The 19508-nt window shown below is 38.4% G+C and overlaps 1 protein-coding gene across 1 annotated transcript; it reads left to right on the plus strand.

The window, feature by feature from the left end:
* Positions 1-1335: 1335 nt before the first annotated feature.
* On the plus strand, positions 1336-13389 carry LOC137287262 (cytochrome P450 3A24-like). Its single transcript, XM_067819495.1, has 14 exons — positions 1336-1576; positions 1722-1806; positions 3006-3058; positions 3247-3343; positions 3594-3707; positions 4126-4214; positions 5699-5850; positions 6156-6292; positions 6520-6616; positions 8845-9002; positions 9625-9713; positions 10356-10493; positions 10881-11031; positions 11384-13389. Exons 1-14 carry the CDS (start codon positions 1503-1505, stop codon positions 11462-11464), a joined length of 1515 nt encoding a protein of 504 aa, XP_067675596.1. The 5' UTR covers positions 1336-1502; the 3' UTR covers positions 11465-13389.
* The last annotated feature ends 6119 nt before the right edge of the window (positions 13390-19508 follow it).

Genomic DNA, 19508 nt, shown 5'->3' on the forward strand with positions numbered 1-19508 from the left:
TGGACAGTTTTCTACTTCTAATTAACATTAAGTCAAACAAGCCTTACAAGTATTACAGTTAAAAGTTAGTTTATATAAATACAATTCAGGATGTATTGGAGTTTTAAATGTTCTATATTTTTCATAACGAAAGCTACTTTCTAGAGTGAAATGCCATCCCTGATAAAAAATATTTACCGCTCGATCACGAAATTCTTTTAATAACATAAAGACATCCCCCGCACCCTGGTTTAACCAAACCAGACCATACCCATGAGAAAACAGAAGATTTCTTATATGTGATGCCCAAGATGTCTTACCCATATTATCTAGATGAACCATACGATATCTTATACGATATTTTTGGTATTTTTTTCAGTATTTAAGACATCGTATTTGTGAATTAATATACATGGGGTGTCTCCCGCATTCACCGTAAACCATGCAGTTTGGAATGGCGGTTACAACACAAAAAGACTTTTTGCAAGCTATAAGGTGTAATCTCTCCAAGTAATCGTAGCGTTGAAATCCCCACAATAATAAAATGGGTTTTACCTGGGCATCAAATAGTTTGAAAAATATATTCGGAGTAAACATTCCACATTCCTGGGATATAGATAAAATTGAAACAGTAGCTTTCTTTGCACGTCGAACCAGGTTATGTACACAACATTTTAAATTCATCTTATGCGAAAAGATTATTCACAGATATTTATATCTATTGACAACAGCAACAGGTTTTTCGTAAAAATACCATTTCTCCTTGGCTGCTACAACACCACCCCTTCTAAATATGACTGTTAGTTTGTCTAAATTAACAGATAGCTTCCAGTTAGCAGAATAACTTTCAAGGATATTTAGTTGATTTTGCAAACCGGTAATAGTTTTGGATATCAACATAACATCGTCTTCAAATAGAAACGTAAACAGTTCTATCATATCTGGAAACAACTGCACACCGTGTTTGCCATTTTGTATAATAACATCGTAATAAAACTCGTTAATGAAAAACGAAGCACTTCAGTGATTACAAGGAAGAGTTAAAACCTCCATCCTGCAATAGACAATTGTCCCCAGTGGTGCGTGTCTTTGCACTGGTTCTTTCTAATTTTGAAAAGTTCACTTACTCTGAATAATCTTAGTCTCGCCATGTTGCCTTATGTGGTGAGACACCGTGAGAGATTTGCGACGATGGTGAGATTTCTTATCATGCCCAAAATGTTTACATATCACTGCATTTATGAATCTAGAAACACTAGTCTTGTGAGATCCTCAGATCCTCACAATAAAGGATCACGTTCTTTCTCATTCACTACTATATGTAACTAGACCAGACAAGCGTATACAGACGCAGTGTATGCAGACAACACCTTTCACACTGAAGGTCACCCCTTTCCCGACAGCCAAATACAATGACAAAGCACGTTAAAGCTGACGCGTCCCCATTTCACAATCAACAGGACCTGTGATGCCTTTTATTTGGTGTTATAAGAGCTGTGTATTCGCTTAGTCGTCATATCGACATGGAGATCTTGGGACTTGTGGACGTGCCGCTGTATCTCGTACTGTGCTTGGTGGCCATATTGCTTATCTACGTGTGAGTAGGCAACTTTCTGCATAACCGTTAGCACCGATGCAACATATTTGTATACTGTTCAACATGCACCCTGTTCAATCAAGTAAAACAAAAGGAAGGAATGTCGCATGGGTCAAGAAAAAGTCTTGTTGTTTCTTTTTTACAGATATGGAACATGGAACTACAGCTACTTCAAAAAGAAGGGCATCCCAGGTCCAGAACCAACTTGTTGTATAGGAAACGCTAGCATGGTAGGTTTTGTGTTGTCCTCTTGTCCTAGTGTTGGGTCCTTGTGTCAGGATTGACAATTTAATCAGCGTGCAGTTGTGCATGAGACTTTATTTACATATACATTCAGTGTATATTTGTCAAAAGTTGATGGATCATGTTCGAAGCATTCATGAAACATTAGCAAAGTTTTCGAAAATGTTTTTGAGGGGCCTTTGGAGGGTATGTTTACATTCCATGATACTGAAGTAGACGGAATAGGAGAATGTTTTTCAGCAATCTTAGCTATTTCACACCCATCTCGGTTACCTATCTCATCTGTTTAACTAAACTTCTGTAATAAAGAAGATTCGTTGATGCTACAAAATTTTGAAATCCTTCAAACAGCTAACGGGCAGACAGAGGGGGCCTATTTGCTGGAGATCACTGACGAGATGTGGCATTACAGTAGATGTGGGGGCTAATTATTATTGAACTTAGATTAAAGTATCAGCATAATGTCATTCATGTGACTCTTTCTTTTTGAACAGGATACCAGGCTGCCCATCTGTAATTGATAATGATATTTTTGTCCAACTCTTCTTTCCGTCTAGCAACCTGATGAGTTTCTGAGTTTCAGGCAACACAACAAAAAGCTGTGACTTTTGCCAGTACAATTCTGCCAATTCTGATACGACTAGTCTGTTCAACAACAGAAATTGTTCCATTACGAAGCGTTATCTTTCGCCCTATTTGTGACGATTTTTCCTCAGGTCAATACTTTACTTGTTTTCGTGTATTCCGTTCTTATAATTATGACAGTGCCAAATGCTGGACAGACAACTGAAGGCTTACCTTTCCTCAGATATCATCCCTGGTTTTTTTTTAAGTATTTAATGACATAGTTGAAATGTAAAACGTATTTTTTTTTCAAATTCAGGGTCGAAGACCAGGAGATTTCCAGGATATGATCGCACTTCAAGTTTATTTTAGTTTGCAGTATACGTTTATATTCTGTTGGCAATAAAGTCCTATTTTAATCTTTGTTAAATGTTCCTGTTTAGTTTCAAATTCAGCATTCGCTAAAACGTGTTTTGAAGTAGCTCTTGAGTTTCCTTTGACAATATTCCCTCCTGCTAGACTTGTTTTGGCAGATAAGGAAAGTGGCAAATATTTGAACATAGGACAAACATAATATAGCATTACAGCAAACTTTATACTTTATTTACTTCATTTTATGCAGAATCTCGGACATGATCTGCACCCCTGGAGTAAGCGATATGGAAGTGTTTTTGGGTATGTATGCATGTATGTATATTCACCGTCACACACAGACCAGATTAAAGCATTCAGAACGCGGTCGATGAGATGGGGATTTAAAACACCATATGGATGAATAATGTCTATTGGAATTTAAAAATACATTTTACGTCACATTTATTTCTTTGAGCTCATATTTAACCGCCTATGACGTTACTTTGCAGAATCTTCGTTGGAAGGACACCCGCCTATGTTATCACAGATCTGGAAATTCTGAAAGAGATTATGGTCAAGAGTTTTGACAGCTTCAGAAACCGGAGGGTAAGCAATGCCTTTTAAGACCCCTGAAAGCAATAATGGCGGATTTGTGATAATGTCATCCTGTTTAAATTAAACACCTAACACATCAGCATATACTAGCACCTGTTGTTACTCTGAGTAAGAGATGTCACGTGTTGAATGATGATCATTACAACCGCTAAAGGGCGCGCGCGTGTGTGTGTGTATGTGTGTGAAGATTATGTAACAAGTGTCAAAATACATTTTGAATGGAACTATATTCTGTTTTCAGATAGTTTCAGTACCATACCCCGTAAATTTAGCGTTGGGTTTCTTGGAAGATGCTGCTTGGAAGAGAGTGAGAAATACCATTACTCCTACATTTACTGCTGTCAAACTGAGGCGGGTAAGTGACTCTTTTCGTCTATATGCTGTTGAAGTGAATGCGCTTTGAGTAAAATCAACACCGGTAAGAAGTTTGTTTGTTCTTTTTTTATACTTTATTATATTTGAAATGAGACCTGAACTGAGAATCTACCTCACAGAGTGTGATCAAAATTGTCGGTCATGTGAACTTCAGAAGCACATAGGCGTGCGTGTCTGTTTGTGACCTCTTGTACAGATGTCGACGTATGTTACTCTGTTAAAGCAAGGCCATTGAGATAACAAGGGTAATACGCTGCATCATATTGGCGCCTCCGAGCTGACCAGTACTTGTTTCCCTTCAAATGCGCTGTCCATTTGACCAAGGCTGTGGTTTGTGAAATCTTCACATAGTGTCACAATTTGTGTATTGTTGATTTTAGTTTCTTTTTTATTTTTAGATGTGTGGGGCCATCAACGACTGTGCAAGGACTCTTACAACAAATTTCTCCAAAGTCATGGGGAATAACGCTGGCGTCAATGTAAAGGAGTGAGTACATTGTTCGTAGCCAGTGGGTATTTGTTGTTTCGTTACGTTTTAATATGCATAAGTATAATATTCAATGAAATTATTGGGTCTTTTTCGGCAAATGTCTAAAACATGCATATACACGATAGAAACTACAGTCTAAGTGTCTTTTCCGTACTTTGTAAGATCTCCTGGTCATGCAATACACAACTGAATGCGTCTAGGCACACAACCGATAAAAGTTTGCGCGGAATCGTGTGACAGTTTATCCCAATATTTGAACCCTCCTTTTTGTATCCTCAATATATACTTCTGAGTCCTGTTTTGGTTTATTCTGTCCTTCATTAGTCCACAAACATAGGGTTAAGATCTGGGCTGTGGCTAGGCAAGTATAAAACGTAAGCATGTTCGTCCGACAACCACTGTTATGTGTAGCACATTGTCCACATTCTCACACAGTTTGGAAAATGTCCGACAGAACCATCATCAGAAAAGAAAGCATTATTCCAATCATGATTTTTGTGAGCCCTACATTAGTTTAAGCGTCTTTCTTGTTGTGCTGTTTCATCAATGGTGAGGGAATTCCACAGTTTTCCAACCACTTACATCTTCATAATTCTTGTCTATGTGGCTCAATACATATCTGAGGTCTATCTCTATTATTGACTATCCCATTTGTGATATTCTAAATGTTTTCAATTACCCCTACTCACAATGTGACCAAGTCGCCGACGATCTGGTGCTGAACTTTCTTAGTCTTTGTGCCACTGCCTTGTGTTTAATTCAAACTCCTGATTGAATATTCTTTCAAGTTCTGTAGACAGGGGAATGTTATGTCCACCAGACTTTTGCATTAATCACACGACTTTCAAAATCATGTAGAACCACCTTTCTTTTCTGTGTCTAAATCTGCCATGTCAACACAGGAAGCCGTCACCAGGGGAAATAACTTTTGATGTAAGGTTCATTCTCACAAGAGTTGCTTCCCAAACTGAGTACAGTATATTTACTACGTAATGTACCACCTATTTTCAAATTCTATTATCAGTATTAGGACACAGTTATTCTTAATAATATATGGGAATACTGTACATCACACAACTCAAATGATTATTCCTTGTTCGACCAAAATGAGTTCTCGGCCATATTTGCAGTGTCTTAGTGAATAGTTCAATTCTTCAATCCCTGAATAGATCATGCATGATACCAAATGACACAGATAAATAAATCTGAAAAAAAATAAATAAAAAAAATACCTGCCATACTCCTTTCGTCTCGAATCAGAACTCATACCTCCCAAATCAAGTCCCTATCGTGACAAACAAATGATCATATATGAGACGTATCTGTTTGTTGTTTGACGGCCCTCACAATCGACTCTGAACCTGACAGTCCAGCGATTGGCAGATCGAAATCTGGAATGATAAAACAGATTTGAGAAAACACTAGGTTACGGTTAAAGCTGTAGTATTATACTAATGAAGGTTCGACATGTTCTCTCTTAGACGCTTTGGAGCTTTCTCGATGGATGTGATTTGTCGTACTGCCTTTGGGATAACGGTTGATTCGCAAACAGATTTCAACCACCCGTTTGTCGTGCATGCTAAGAAAATATTCCGACCAACAAAACTTGCATTGGCTCTCAGTGTATTGTCAGGTAAGTGACGAGGAAACTGACTCAATAGTATCAGTTTAAATATCAGTTGCTGTAAATACAGTATCAGTAGTTGCATGTATTGGTTTTGTTAAGAGACTGAATCAGTGAGAATTGCTTATTTTCCCGCTCTTAGCAGTAATCCAGCAATATCACGGTGGGGACTGTAGAATTCGGTTTAACTTTTTACAAGCTTGTTGGAAATTAAAGCCAGGCGTCGGATTTTAAAACCACGCCTTACCCACCAAACCGTCCCAGTTCCCGCATTGTTACTTAAAGGCTGAAATACATCTTATTTCTGTTTGAAGCTGCTGTTCCAGCACTTGAACCAGTCTTCAATAAGCTCGGCCTTGGAATCTTTCCACCAGCATCCGTTGCTTTCTTTGAGACGATCACGGCTGAAATGATGAAACAGCGGCGAATTGATAAAACACACAACCAAGAGGTTTGAGTAAAACTATCACTGTTATCAGAGAGATACGTGAACATGCACGTGAACCCGTATTAGAGACATACATCTCTTTGTTATTAGGAGGTGAGTTGCATAATTGCCAGTTATGGGAACATATCAGATATCTTACCTATCAGCTAGACATACATTGTGTGATATTGCATATGCTGTGTTTCGTGCGACGGCGGTAATGAATATTAAGTTTTCAATTTGTGTACTAGGGAACAGACTTCCTGCAAATGTTGATGGATGCTTCGACTGAAGAGGAAAACGACGACAGCAACGCTGATGGTCAAACGGTCAAACATTCATTCAGGCGTAAGAAGGCATTTTTGAACAGACCCTCGTGTATAAAAGCGTCTATGTTTCTTATATTAGACACACGATTATTGTCGAATCGTATATTTATTACCGAAAGTATTGGTGAGGACTTCTGCCCCCTCTACTGCAATTGCACCCAACCATGTTTGGTGGTAAATATCTTCTAATCTCTGCTTGAATATATTTAGATACAATGACGAACATTTTGTCCATACCATAATGATTAAATCCATTTGAAAAAATAGGTGTCTAACATCTGTTATCTAATTCTTTTTACCTTCTTTGTCATAAAGTAAGGTCATATTATAGCCTTGTTTTTGGCAAACACTTGGATGGCGTTCTGAATAACCTTATCCAATATGTAATCACCCTGATTTGTCATCATATGATGAGCAGGTATCTGTCATATTTCCTATATACCGATACATTTGATGTGCGCATCTTTACCCCAAGAAATGTCTTCCAGACAAATAAATGAACTTTTTCTATATAATCAAAGCATTTAAATCTCCAATTTCCGCACCATACAGTAGAATCGGTTTCATATTAACATCAAACTTTCTAAAAAAGGATGTTAAACACAAGTCCCAGCTTATTCATATGTTTCTCATTGTTCCTATGAATACCTATCGTCCCAGAACAGATGCATTATTTTGCATGTACCAACCATGATAGATGATGAATAAAATATACACCACAGAATTTATATGAAGAGGTGGTCTCTACAGTACTGCCTTTATAAAATTATTTTCCCCTTTTTGATAATTTCCATCCTCTTTTTCAAAACTTCTTTCGTTTTATCCACATTTATAGTTGGCAATGTCTTTATAGTAGTATTGTAGTTCGTTATGATGTGATGAAACAATATCATATTCAAATAATAAAGGTAAAGGGAAAACATATCGGAATGCAACTGGATACCATGTGAATAATTATTATCAATCTGCTCTCCTAGTTCATTGTAGACAAGGAAAGCGAAAAGAAAAAGAAATACTGTACACACAAACTTGTCTTACTCCACTAAGTACATCAGCCGTTTCAGAGAGTACACTGTTAATCTCGACAAAACCTTTAACACTTCTCTAACATTCTCAAACATGTTACTTAACAAACTGATCATTTTGAGGCTAAGTCCGTTTGTGTTACATAGCCGCCATAGCTTATGTCTTTGCACAGAATCAAATGCTTAGAGGAAATGTCTTAGTAGCACACTTTGTAATATAAACATGTTATCAATTGTTCTATATCCACCCTGAGATTCACGTAAAGTATTTATTGTTTCTCCCCTCAAAATTCATCTTTGGTTCAAAACTGAGGTGAAAACTTTAATTAACATGCGTAACAGTGTGATTCCCCTGTAGTTATCAACATTGTTCAAATTACATTGTTTGTGTAGAGGAACTATAATCCAAACAGACCAGCAAGCAGAAAATGTTCCTCTTTCTAATATCAGACGAAAACCTAACTCAAGAAAACGCAGTAGATGATCAGCAGACTGTTTGAAAATTGGAATTATGTAATTTATTCCTGTTCATTTGTTGATTTTAAGTTTGTTTATGCTATCTAGGACATTTTCTTTGGAAATTGGAGAGTGAAAAATTTCTTTTGTAAGGTCATTGTTTGGGTCATCATTTAACAAAATATCACGGTCATTACTATGAGTATTTCTTTTAATATCTACATTTTCACCATAAAACAATGTTCTGAAGCGTCGAATCCACCCATGTGTTTGGAGACTGAAATATTTGAGTTTGTACCAAAGTCTTCTGGCGTCATTAATGGTATTTTTCTATTTTAGTCTATTTCTCTTTATAATATCCAGTACGTCTTTTGCTTACAAAAAGTATTGTATTCATTTCTCGATAGATTATATTGTCCCAATGACGATTCATCTTTACCATTCCGAAATTTGTTCAACGTTCATTTTTAAACTTTCTACATTCATCACCATCATCGTCCGTGACTTGGCGGTAGCAGTATCACAATTATGTATTTTCACAACAATGTACCATTGCTTCTGGTGTAACATTTGTCACCCAGCAAGTTCTCAACTGAGTTAAGTATCTGTATTTCAGAAAAATAGAAACACTAAAACTGTAAATTTACAATCATGTGTGTCTAGAGTGACATATCTAGGATAATCATAGAATGAAAGTGATGTGACAGATCGTCGTTAGAACCCGCACTTTATACGTAGAACGAATAACACATGTTTCAACTTACAGATCTATCGAAGGACGAAGTGGTTGCTCAGTGCATAACGTTCTTCGTTGCTGGTTACGAAACTACCGGGACTACCCTTTCCTTCCTATCTTACAACCTGGCCATGAATCCGGATGTACAGGAGAAGGCCTTCAGAGAAATCAAAGAAATATTGGGAAATGTCAGTATACCAAAGAATACTGCAGTATTCAAGTTGCCTGAATGCGAAACGTGAACTATTATTTCCTATCTGTTGTTTTCAGTTTCGTCTATGATGTTCGTAGTCTTTGTCCAGAGTTGGGATATTGATACACTGTTTCATTCCGTAACATTATCAAATAACGTATCGCATAGTTAGTACAGATATTTATATTGTGCTTCTAAAATGTAATATTACCCTACAGCAGTGTGGCAGAGTAGTTCAGAAATGGCTCTTTCGGTGGTATCCTCAAAAACTGGAACTGCTCTTCCATAAACTGTGGACCGTGATGGTCCCAGGGTAGAATAGGCCTTCAGAAACCCATGCTTGCCATAAAAGGCGACTATGCTTGTCGAAAGAGGCGACTAACGGGATGGGGTGGTCAGGCTCGCTGACTTGGTTCACACATGTCATCAGTTCCCAAATGCGGAGATCGATGCTCAAGTTGTCATGACTGGATTGTCTGGTCCAGATTCGATTATTTACAGACCACATCCATATAGCTGTAATATTGCTGAGTGGGGCGAAACACTAAACTCACTCACTCACTCCAGAAACTCACTCCAGTGAAATCAATTAACCGCCTGAGTTTGTCGACCTCCAGGAGGAACCAAACTATGAGAACATTGGGAAACTGAAGTATCTCGACAACGTAATCACAGAAACACTGAGACTCTACCCGCCGGGTTTAGTGTAAGTGAAAGAATGTTTTACAGTAGTGATATAAAAGCAATATAATGTAATCTAGAATTGTTTGTAGTCTAAGGCTGCTCAAGTTTGTCTTGTTACAAGTGTGCTTCCCAGTAACCTATGCTTGTGATCAGAGATGACAATGTTTGACTAGGCTTGGGGACATTTTTGATTGTGTGACATAGAGCATAGAACAGATCTATGTTCTGGATCGAATATTACAGCTCACAGTCATATGTAGCTGGAAGTTTGTTCATTGAGGCGTTTCACAATAAACAAACATTAGTTTATCACCCTGCTATCAGAATTTACATACAGTTAACTCACAGGCATTGTAAACAAAGCAGTGTTGGTTATATGTATGCTCCACCATCTAAATATAAACCCCAGCTCAGTCACTCACTAACATGGCATGAACAGTAGCTAACAAATGAAATATCTTGAGTCACGATATATTGAAATATTGCCAGTATGACGTTAAATATTAACTCATGTTTGAAGCTTAGTGTCTGATAATGCTTTCAAAATTTATTTCCAAATAACCGGGTACAGTTTAACATGGTTAGCTTCGATGCATAACAACCAAATCACTTTTACCAAAATCTTGCCTTCCCTAAGCTCATGCAAACGTGTTCTTCATTTCAGAATTGACCGTATTGTTTCTGAGTCCACTCAAATCAAGGGCCTAACTTTCACCAAGGGTCAAAGTATCTTCATTCCTGCAATGGCTATACACAGAAATCCTCAGCTGTACAAGGATCCTGATTCCTTCAAACCCGAAAGGTTCAATCAGTTCCCGAAAGTATTGTTAAAGATGTAACCTAGTCCCAGAACATCCGATGATCGGCCTCTGTTAAAATTAATTTCTTTTTCGGGTAATGTATAACGTGCTGCAATTCTTTTCGCAGAATGGCTGTGTATGTCAGAAGAATGACTGTGGGTGCTCATCTCTATTCGAGTATGAGTATTATTCGACAATCGTGAGAAACATGGGGTCGTATTCGTATCAATAACAGGAAGTAAATAAGTAAACATCCCCGATTTTTAGGTAAAAGAAGTTTTAACGTTTTCTTAACTGCATCACACTGGCGTTGTTGCGTTCTCAGCGTTGCCCTGGACACGACAGACTCAAATATTACAAAGAACTAATTGCAAGAAACTATGTTTCAGGTTTGAAGATCAAGACAAAACTATTGCTTTCCAAGGTTTCGGATTTGGCCCCAGGGCCTGCATTGGCATGCGGTTAGCTCTGGTTGAACTGAAAGTTGCTTTGGTGAATGTCCTGAGGGCCGTGAAGTTTGATCGTCTGCCCGACACACCGGTAGGATTCTTTCATCATATGATCATTAACCATACAGGTTAATCAGGTTCCTGAAAGAAGTTCGAATGCTCAAAATATGTGTGAATAAAGATATAGAGCATCAGTCTAAGTATCAACAAACCAGACACTAAACATAGCAAAGAAAGGGAAAATTAACTTAATAATCTGGAAATATTACTGTGTATCAGTTCCAATAATCCTATTCCTAATCCTGTGTCCCCTGCTCGTTATTTCTTTGCAATGGTGTATTTCTGAAAATTGTTCATTGATCATTGGGTTCTTGTTAGGCTATAGACAAGACCACATGTTTCCCATTCATCTTACAAGTACGTATGTCTTGGTTTGTTCACAGGAAGTATTGACGTTTGCTCAGAATCCATCCTTTCTTCAAACAGACATGGACATCGTACTGAAAGTGTCTCCAAGATGTTGAAACTGGCGAAAACACAAGGGCAGTTCCAAGAATGTATCTGAAAATATGCTTTTAAATTGTGTACAAACCAAGAATCATAAATGCTTTACCTCTTTAAATCAGTGGGCATCGAAACATGAAAATTGAAAGTCGTCTTCCACCTTGACTTTGATAACTTTGTATGAAAGGACAGGCATTGTATTTTCCTGAAGCAGTGTTTTCAGGTAGAATAAAACACTTAAATATTTTCATGCTAAAATTTCAATTGTGGCACATCTGCATTGCTTTTGAATCTTGTTCCCTTCACAGCAAATCCGTCGTGCTGTTAGACGCTCAACATGTAAGACACTCACATGCCAGTAAAGTGAGTGCCTCTGGTTTAACCCGACCCTGGGTCCAAGTTTTAAAGTCTCTTTTTGGTGAAACTTGAAGTTTAGCAGGGCCCAGATATTTATTTCCTTGGAGAATTAACATCAGGTCTGGCGCTTACTATTGTGTTATTGCTGTTGTTGTTTTACGTGACTTCGGCGCAAATTGTACAATTGAGACTCTGCTGCCTATGTCCCGGACATGAGTTAAGTCCATATTCAAGTGTATACATTTAATTTACCTTCCTGCCTTCGTGACATACTGAAATTCTTACATCTTGTTATACATTCTTAATACATTTTACTGTCAGTCATTATAACACGCAAAATCATCATCAACGGAGAATGTTTTTATCAAAGCTGCAACTGACATTGGTCTGAAACAAACAGAAAAAAAAAGTTTTCTCAAATCTCCGGAACGACTTTGTCAGGTTCGAACGTCTTTTGGATTTACTGCAAAAGAGTACAACCACAAGAGGGCGCATAACAGAAAATGAGAACAAGTAATTTTGAATATTCATTTGTCTGTCACGTTAATTAACGGCTATTTATGACACTACCTCTGCCGTATTACTTTTATGGTTGATGTTTAAGATCTAAATGTTTGCACTGTGTATATTCATATCAATACACTGAACATATTCTAACTGCTTTCAAATATCCATATGTCTATCACATAAAATCAAGATGTCAAGATAACCATGGGTCTACCGCCAACATGTAACATATTTTATAGACTAGCAATTGTACCTGAATGCTTCAACTGTGTATATCTTTATGTATTGAACATAGTATTCTTTTGTACGTTTGGTGAAGTATCTGTATCTGGAAAGTTAAGCTAAAAACATACGTGTAATATTTGTTATTCAGATAAACACTTATCCATATAGAATTCTCACGAATCAGTATAAATTGCTTTCTTTGAGTAATGGGGCGGTGGGGAAACCTAGTGGTTAAGGCGTTCGTTCGTCACGCAGAAGATCCGGGTTCGATTCCCCGCACGGGTACAATGTGTCAAGCTCATTTTCTGGTGTGCCACACCGTGATATTGTTGGAATATTGCTCAAAGCAAACTAAACTCACTCACTATCTCTTTACGTACTTTTGAAAGCTGTAAATGCTAAATGTTGATGTTCTATATTTGCCTGTATTCATTTATGTTAAAGTGCTAAACGTTTGCACTTTGTGTATTCATACAAATGCATTGAACATATTGTAACTGATTTTGAAGATTCATTTGTCTATCATATTAAAACAGGTTGATGTCAAGATTACTATGAGTGATGCAACATATATTGTAGATATGTAATTATATATGCATGCGTTATGTATATTCATATAGATGTATTGAACATATTTTAACCACTAACTGCTTTCTCATTCTGTTGTACATTTGGTGTAGTACCTGCACCTCGGAAGTCAACTACAAAAATATAGTTGTAGTATTTTGTAATTTGGGTGTACACTCTGTCTAATTTGCTTTCTTTAGCAACTTTTAAAAGCTCTATATGCTACATGTTTGTTGTTGTAGATTTGTCTGTATCGTTTACACTGCATAAACTCAATAATTAAGTCAAAGCTTTACTGTTTATGATCCAAACAAATGTGTTTTAGCAATACCACCACTACATATCAAGATGGAGAAAAACAATCATACAATCGATGGTGTACAAATGGGGAGTGTAAAAACCGAATGTGCGTTTTTCAGAAAGGTTTACTCCAACTGATAGAAGCGTAACATCGTTTGTTTATCAACAGAGTTTGTTTCAAAGGGAAAGAGTGAACGTCTCAAAATGATCACCATCTGCACCGTGCATGACACAGGTTCGAACAACAGCATGGCTTATAACGGACGTGACTCCGTCTGTATATTAAGTTCTGATATTCTGACTCAGTTCTCTGAGCAGATTAGCATAATATTATCCATTATCAATCGGGGATGTTTGATCTCTCCGGGAGTCGTCCACCACTATGACACTCGAAGAAAAAGCCATCTTGTTGTGCTTTGTAACAACTGGCTGGTTTGTTGTTTAACGCCGCAGAATTTAATATTTCAGCCATATGGCGGTGGTCTGTAAATATTCATGTCTGGACCAAACATTTCCGTGATCAACAGCATCGATCATGAGTTGCTGATGGTCAATTCTGACATGCATCTTGACGGCTACCATTGTGGAGGTACGGAATACCCTGTGGCGTCGCAAGCCCTCGTACAGTTGTGATCCTTCCGGGAGTCGTCCACCAGAAGGGCACTGGAATCTCAGTTAACATTTCTCTCTGTGTGTGCTTTGAACCAGACTTTATCACTTTTGGAGGAGTAGTGATTACGTGTTTCCAAATGACCGAGAAAAGTGTTCCCAGGACTCACAGATGTAAATCCCAACGAAAGATAGTGAAACTGGTTCGTTTCTAACTGTAGTCAGAAGCCTTACAATACAGCATGCTTAGCCCTTTCATGCCGGCTGATTCCTGAGAATATTTTCACCTGTGTCCGATCTGTCCTGGGACGAAGTCATCATTTACAGTCAAATCAGGTATTGCATCAACATTCTCTGATATGATGTGTTAGTGTGTGTTTCAAATGTTTCAGCTTGAGATAACTGACCCGTATGGGACACGTTACGTAAACTTTATAACTTACTACAGATGAGCAGTCAGTGAAAACTTTAATCTTCATATCTGTTGCCTATAGTGAGTTGTTATGTTGCACGGTGATTTTAAGATTGAAATACTGCTTAATAAGTAAAACTCTGAATATGATTTTGCGATAAGCCCACAGACGAAGAGGCGATGACTAGCGTCCAGTACTGACAAATCGTCAGGACGACATGATACAGTGGCAGCAGCACATGATACTGAATGATACGGAGTAATACAATAGAACGACAGGATGTAGCGACAGTACCAAACGAAGCATAAACGTAACAAACTCAAAGTCCCACACAAGCGCATAGTGAAGTGTAATCCACGCTCTCCTAGAAGACGGCTTCTTTCTTGATAACCGCAGGATAGGGTAAATTCGTCCCTTTGAAGTTATGAATATTCAACGTAAGCATTTATCAAGTTATCATGGAACGCCTTTGCGTTGTGTTACCAACGTGGATACCATACTGCCTCCGTTGTGATCTTGTTGATTATTTTGTTGAACACTAGAAACTTTCAACTGTAAGTCCTCTGTGGATCAAGGATTGTGCGATACCAATGACAGATATACTCTTAGAAAAGGAAAAAAAAACATCCAAACCGTGGAACGTGCATACCATACTGCATTCGTCATCAAATCATTACATTCGTGTAGACAATCTAAGATTAACATTCCGTTGCATGTGTAATTTAACTCCACGTTCAGAAATAGTCATTGTGAAAGACACTGATCAGTTTATAATTGGATTTAAACGAGATGAGCCAATGATAAGTATTTTATAAGTATCATGAACCTTGTTGTTAGGGTTACAATGATAAATTATCATGAGGCTTTTGACCTAATTCAGACGACGTTCAAGTGGAGATACTCTCCCATCCAGTTCTGTCACTGGAGTATAATGAAATATATACCCGCAAATGCATATTAACGGTCAGACTATGAAATACTGATGATCACAGTATGGAGTATGTTTCACTTCATCCCAAACCACATTATAATCATAGGACGGTGGTCTGTAAACCATCGAGTCCAGTGTTTGGCAGGTCAGCATTTGAATGCCAAACCAGGTTAGCAAAAACACAAAGGTATTGTTAAAACCGCCGAATTATAGGACCAAATTGCTGCTACGTATCGCCACAAGAAAAGGAACACTTTGTACATCGGCTGAAATATCAAATGACAGTAAGGCACACAGATATCTGTAATAAGCAAAGGACTGTGGTCATGTTCCACGTAAATGCATCAGGCGACATGTTTCCTATAATCAGAGAGAACACCTGTTACAATTTTAGGAGATGGCCCGTTCACCTTCATGTTTACATTGCACATTATCGCGTAAACAAACCATACATGATTTGTTACAGTACTTTTGAATACCAGTCATCTGCATCACAGTATCATACATGTGTTCTCAGAGGTGACTTTTATATTGTTCAACACGTGTGATGAGAAACAATAACAATGACTTCCTTAACAAATCGTCACATACAGAGCTTTGACATACAACGTCTGGGTTATCAAACAAACGTTCGTATTATCATACGTCTGGGTTATCAAACAAAACAAACATCCGTATTATCACCAGTAATCACCCCAAAACATGTTTTTTCTTTAAAAGACATTTTGTCTCTTCTGGGGGAGAAGAGTTTACGTATTTCAAAATATCTGTATTGTCAATGATTAACCATGTATTTTAGATTCAGTTTGTATAAACAGTTGAACTATTTAACTAATGGATATCAAGTGGCACCCTCTTTGCTTTTATGGTGCCCTGTTTTCGTCTAATGTGTCTTCTTTCCTGTTTGAAGCTGCAAACATCCATCTATATGGTGGCGTTAATAATGGAATCTGGGCCAGACAGTCTAGCGATAAACAGCATGAGCATCGATCTACGTCATTGGGATACAATGACTTGTCAACCAAATCAGGCACACAGAACACCCGACAGACAAGTCTCGTACGACAAGCATGGGTTACTGAAGACAGATCTGCACGTGGTTTTCGTCTAATAATCTCTCAGAAAGGGCATTTTACAGGATGTCTCCCTAAACCCAGAATATTCTTAAGAAAATACCTGGTACCGTTAGGCACATTAACCTTTTGTGCGTTCAGTCAAACTTGTATTTCTTGCCCATAGTAAGGTGTTAAGCTGCACCACACTCTTATGAATTAGACACCAGCGTTGGGAACCATTTCACTCATCCTCTTTCTTTCATTCATATTTTCATCCAAAATCTCCGGGGACTTTTCCAGTTAATTATACAAACTTTTCTGGCGATACCAGAAGCTTTTCGTAGCTTGGATCAAAACGTATATTTGGTACGGGAAATTCCATCTAGCACAACAGGAAATAACAATCCATGAAAGTCTAACGAATTACTTGCATATCCTGTGAATCACACTCAAACTCACACTAAAACCGACACATATCCTCGCCTACGATACTCGGGGTTTCAAAGCGTGTACACGGTCCTACACGCCAAACAGCCTAGTTTCATTACGTTCAATGTGGGACACTGTGTACACCGCCACATCTAGCCTAGTTTCTGGCCTCTGCGTTTGAACCCAGTGAATAAGCCGTCAGCCACAATAATATTCAAGGCAGGTTACAGACGAAGTATTTGTTCTGACTATACACGTGCTAGGACTGGTTGGCTCGCTGCTGTCGCTGTTTGGGCAAGTTGAGAGAGACTTTGCTAAAAATCGACAAACGAGAAACCTGTAACAGGCGATGACCAAGGAATAATATGAAGCTATGACAGCGACACAATAGAATAGATAGGAAGGGTTTTACACGTGGTTGTGAGACGATGCGATAGAACAAAACGTAACTGCAATAGAATAAATAGTTATACACAACAAAGTCCCAAGACGCATTGTTAACATACGCAACAACAACAGGACACAGTGCTGTGATTGGGCCGTGGGGTAGCCTAGTGGTTAAAGGTTCGCTCGTCATGCTGACAACCCGGGTTCGATTCCCCACATGGATACAATGTGTGAAACCGATTTCTTGTGTTCTTCATAGTGTGGTTGCTGGAATATTGCTAAAACGGCATAAAACTAAACGAACTCATTTCATTTCCATAAGTTAAAGAATCGGACCTCACTCACAGAGCGGTGATGCAATGTGACGATGGCACCACAGGAGATAACGATGGACCAACACGTCATGGCCACAGAACTAGACACTACATCCAATAAACAAGTCAGTGCCGCGAAAGTAACAAACGGTACGACAGAAGAAACACACAGGAAAGCAATAGAACAGGAAAGAGCCTTAATAACACAGGTACGGCGACGGAAGGATCCAGCAGGGTGATAGTAATGCCCAATAATGCCAATGGCGGCCAATGGCAATAACAGTACATTACACAGGTACACATCGAAAGGACGATGATCTGAAACATGGTGAAATCAGGTTTACAATTTTTGTGAAAGACATGACTTCGATAAGGGTAAGTGATACAGGGATGAGTAAGTGATACAGGGAGGGGTGTGGTGGGAGAACTGTCTAAGGCGCCAGAATGGTAATCCAGCGAGTCTGAGGATGGCGGGAACCTGCATTGTCTGCAGACTCTTTCAGTTTTGTCACAACCCCTAGTGTGCAGTACACAGCTCTTTGCACTAAATAGAACCAATGAATCCGGTAGATGATCAGATGGTGGCCACATGAATACGCACACAAATATAGTTGCGGGTACAGCAACGTGCAGTGAACTTGGACACAGTACTGTGACTATGTCTCCAAGTCCATCCAACTGTGAAGAGGTACACCAGATGGGAAAGCCACATTAACTTGGTGCGCCTAGTAGTATGCAAGAGTTGTATGATCCCTGCAGAGATGAGATTGAAAATATACTGTGCCGTCGTGACTGACATCTAATGATCGAGGGAAAACATAGAGCTTTTGAGAAGTTGAACTGGAAGTCGGAGAACTGGATATCGGCGTTAATGATGTTAAATACTGCAAACAACGCATACGACGAACTCAGTGGATCATCAATTTTCATTTCTTATAACCCCAGTTCATTATACATCTTTCGGGCCAAAATAGAACAGTTCCCTATATCCGTCAATTCATTACTGGTGCGTCCGTTATTGAAAAAAGTTTACAGCAGCTTAAGATGCAAAGGTTGGAAATGCGAAATACAAATCATCAGCCATACATCTTGCTATGATGATATTATCTTAGGTATATTCACAAATTTTCAAATTTTGTTGCTCATGACAACTCGTGTACACCAACAAACACAAATATTGGCATATCACAGCCAACACGAAACTATGAGAAAACAAACATTCCGAAAGTGGCCTCGATATATACTGAGGGAAATGTATAAGGGAAAGCATGGGATCGTATATATAGAAAAATAAATGGTTTGTTGACAGTGGACTTGCAATGAGAGCAATGTTGATAGGTAACGCACACTACTACTATATATGTATAGTGCTTGTCCAGTGCTATCACCAGTCACTGCTAATTGCCCCGCCTTCCATTTCTCAAATGTTTGTTACCAATCAATGCAAATTAATTCCTCTTTCCAATTTGTTCATTCGTACCCCAGGTTGTGGTTACTGAAAAGCATTAAACGGGAATGTAAGAAATAAATTAGAATTCTGGATTCAGTGTTGAAATACCAAAACAGAAGAGGCTGACACATCGAGCAACGAGTAGGTGTGTATGCCTAATTTTGTACGTGCGCTTGCACTTCGTTTAGTTTTGTAGGAGCGCCTGCATTTGCTTTAGTGTCTTTGCACTTGGTTGTCCCATTCAAAATAATATAAGTGAATTAAATAATACAAGCGAAGGTAAACCTTTGTCTCCCAGTCTCGAACTTAACAGGCCAAACAAATACGAATTAGCGAGAAGTTTCTTTGGTCCTTAATGGACTAGTCGAGATTGCAATATTTTACATCATGTCCGAAGTGTCTCATTCTCGCGTTTTCAACTGCTGACAAAAAGTGTTGTGTACAAGATGACACGAAAACGTCAAATCTCGCTTTCTGGTACTTTTGGCTATTTAACTCGCTTTCGTTGAGATTGCGCGAT

This window comes from Haliotis asinina, chromosome 6, assembly GCF_037392515.1.
Source record: "Haliotis asinina isolate JCU_RB_2024 chromosome 6, JCU_Hal_asi_v2, whole genome shotgun sequence".
Lineage (NCBI taxonomy): Eukaryota > Metazoa > Mollusca > Gastropoda > Lepetellida > Haliotidae > Haliotis > Haliotis asinina.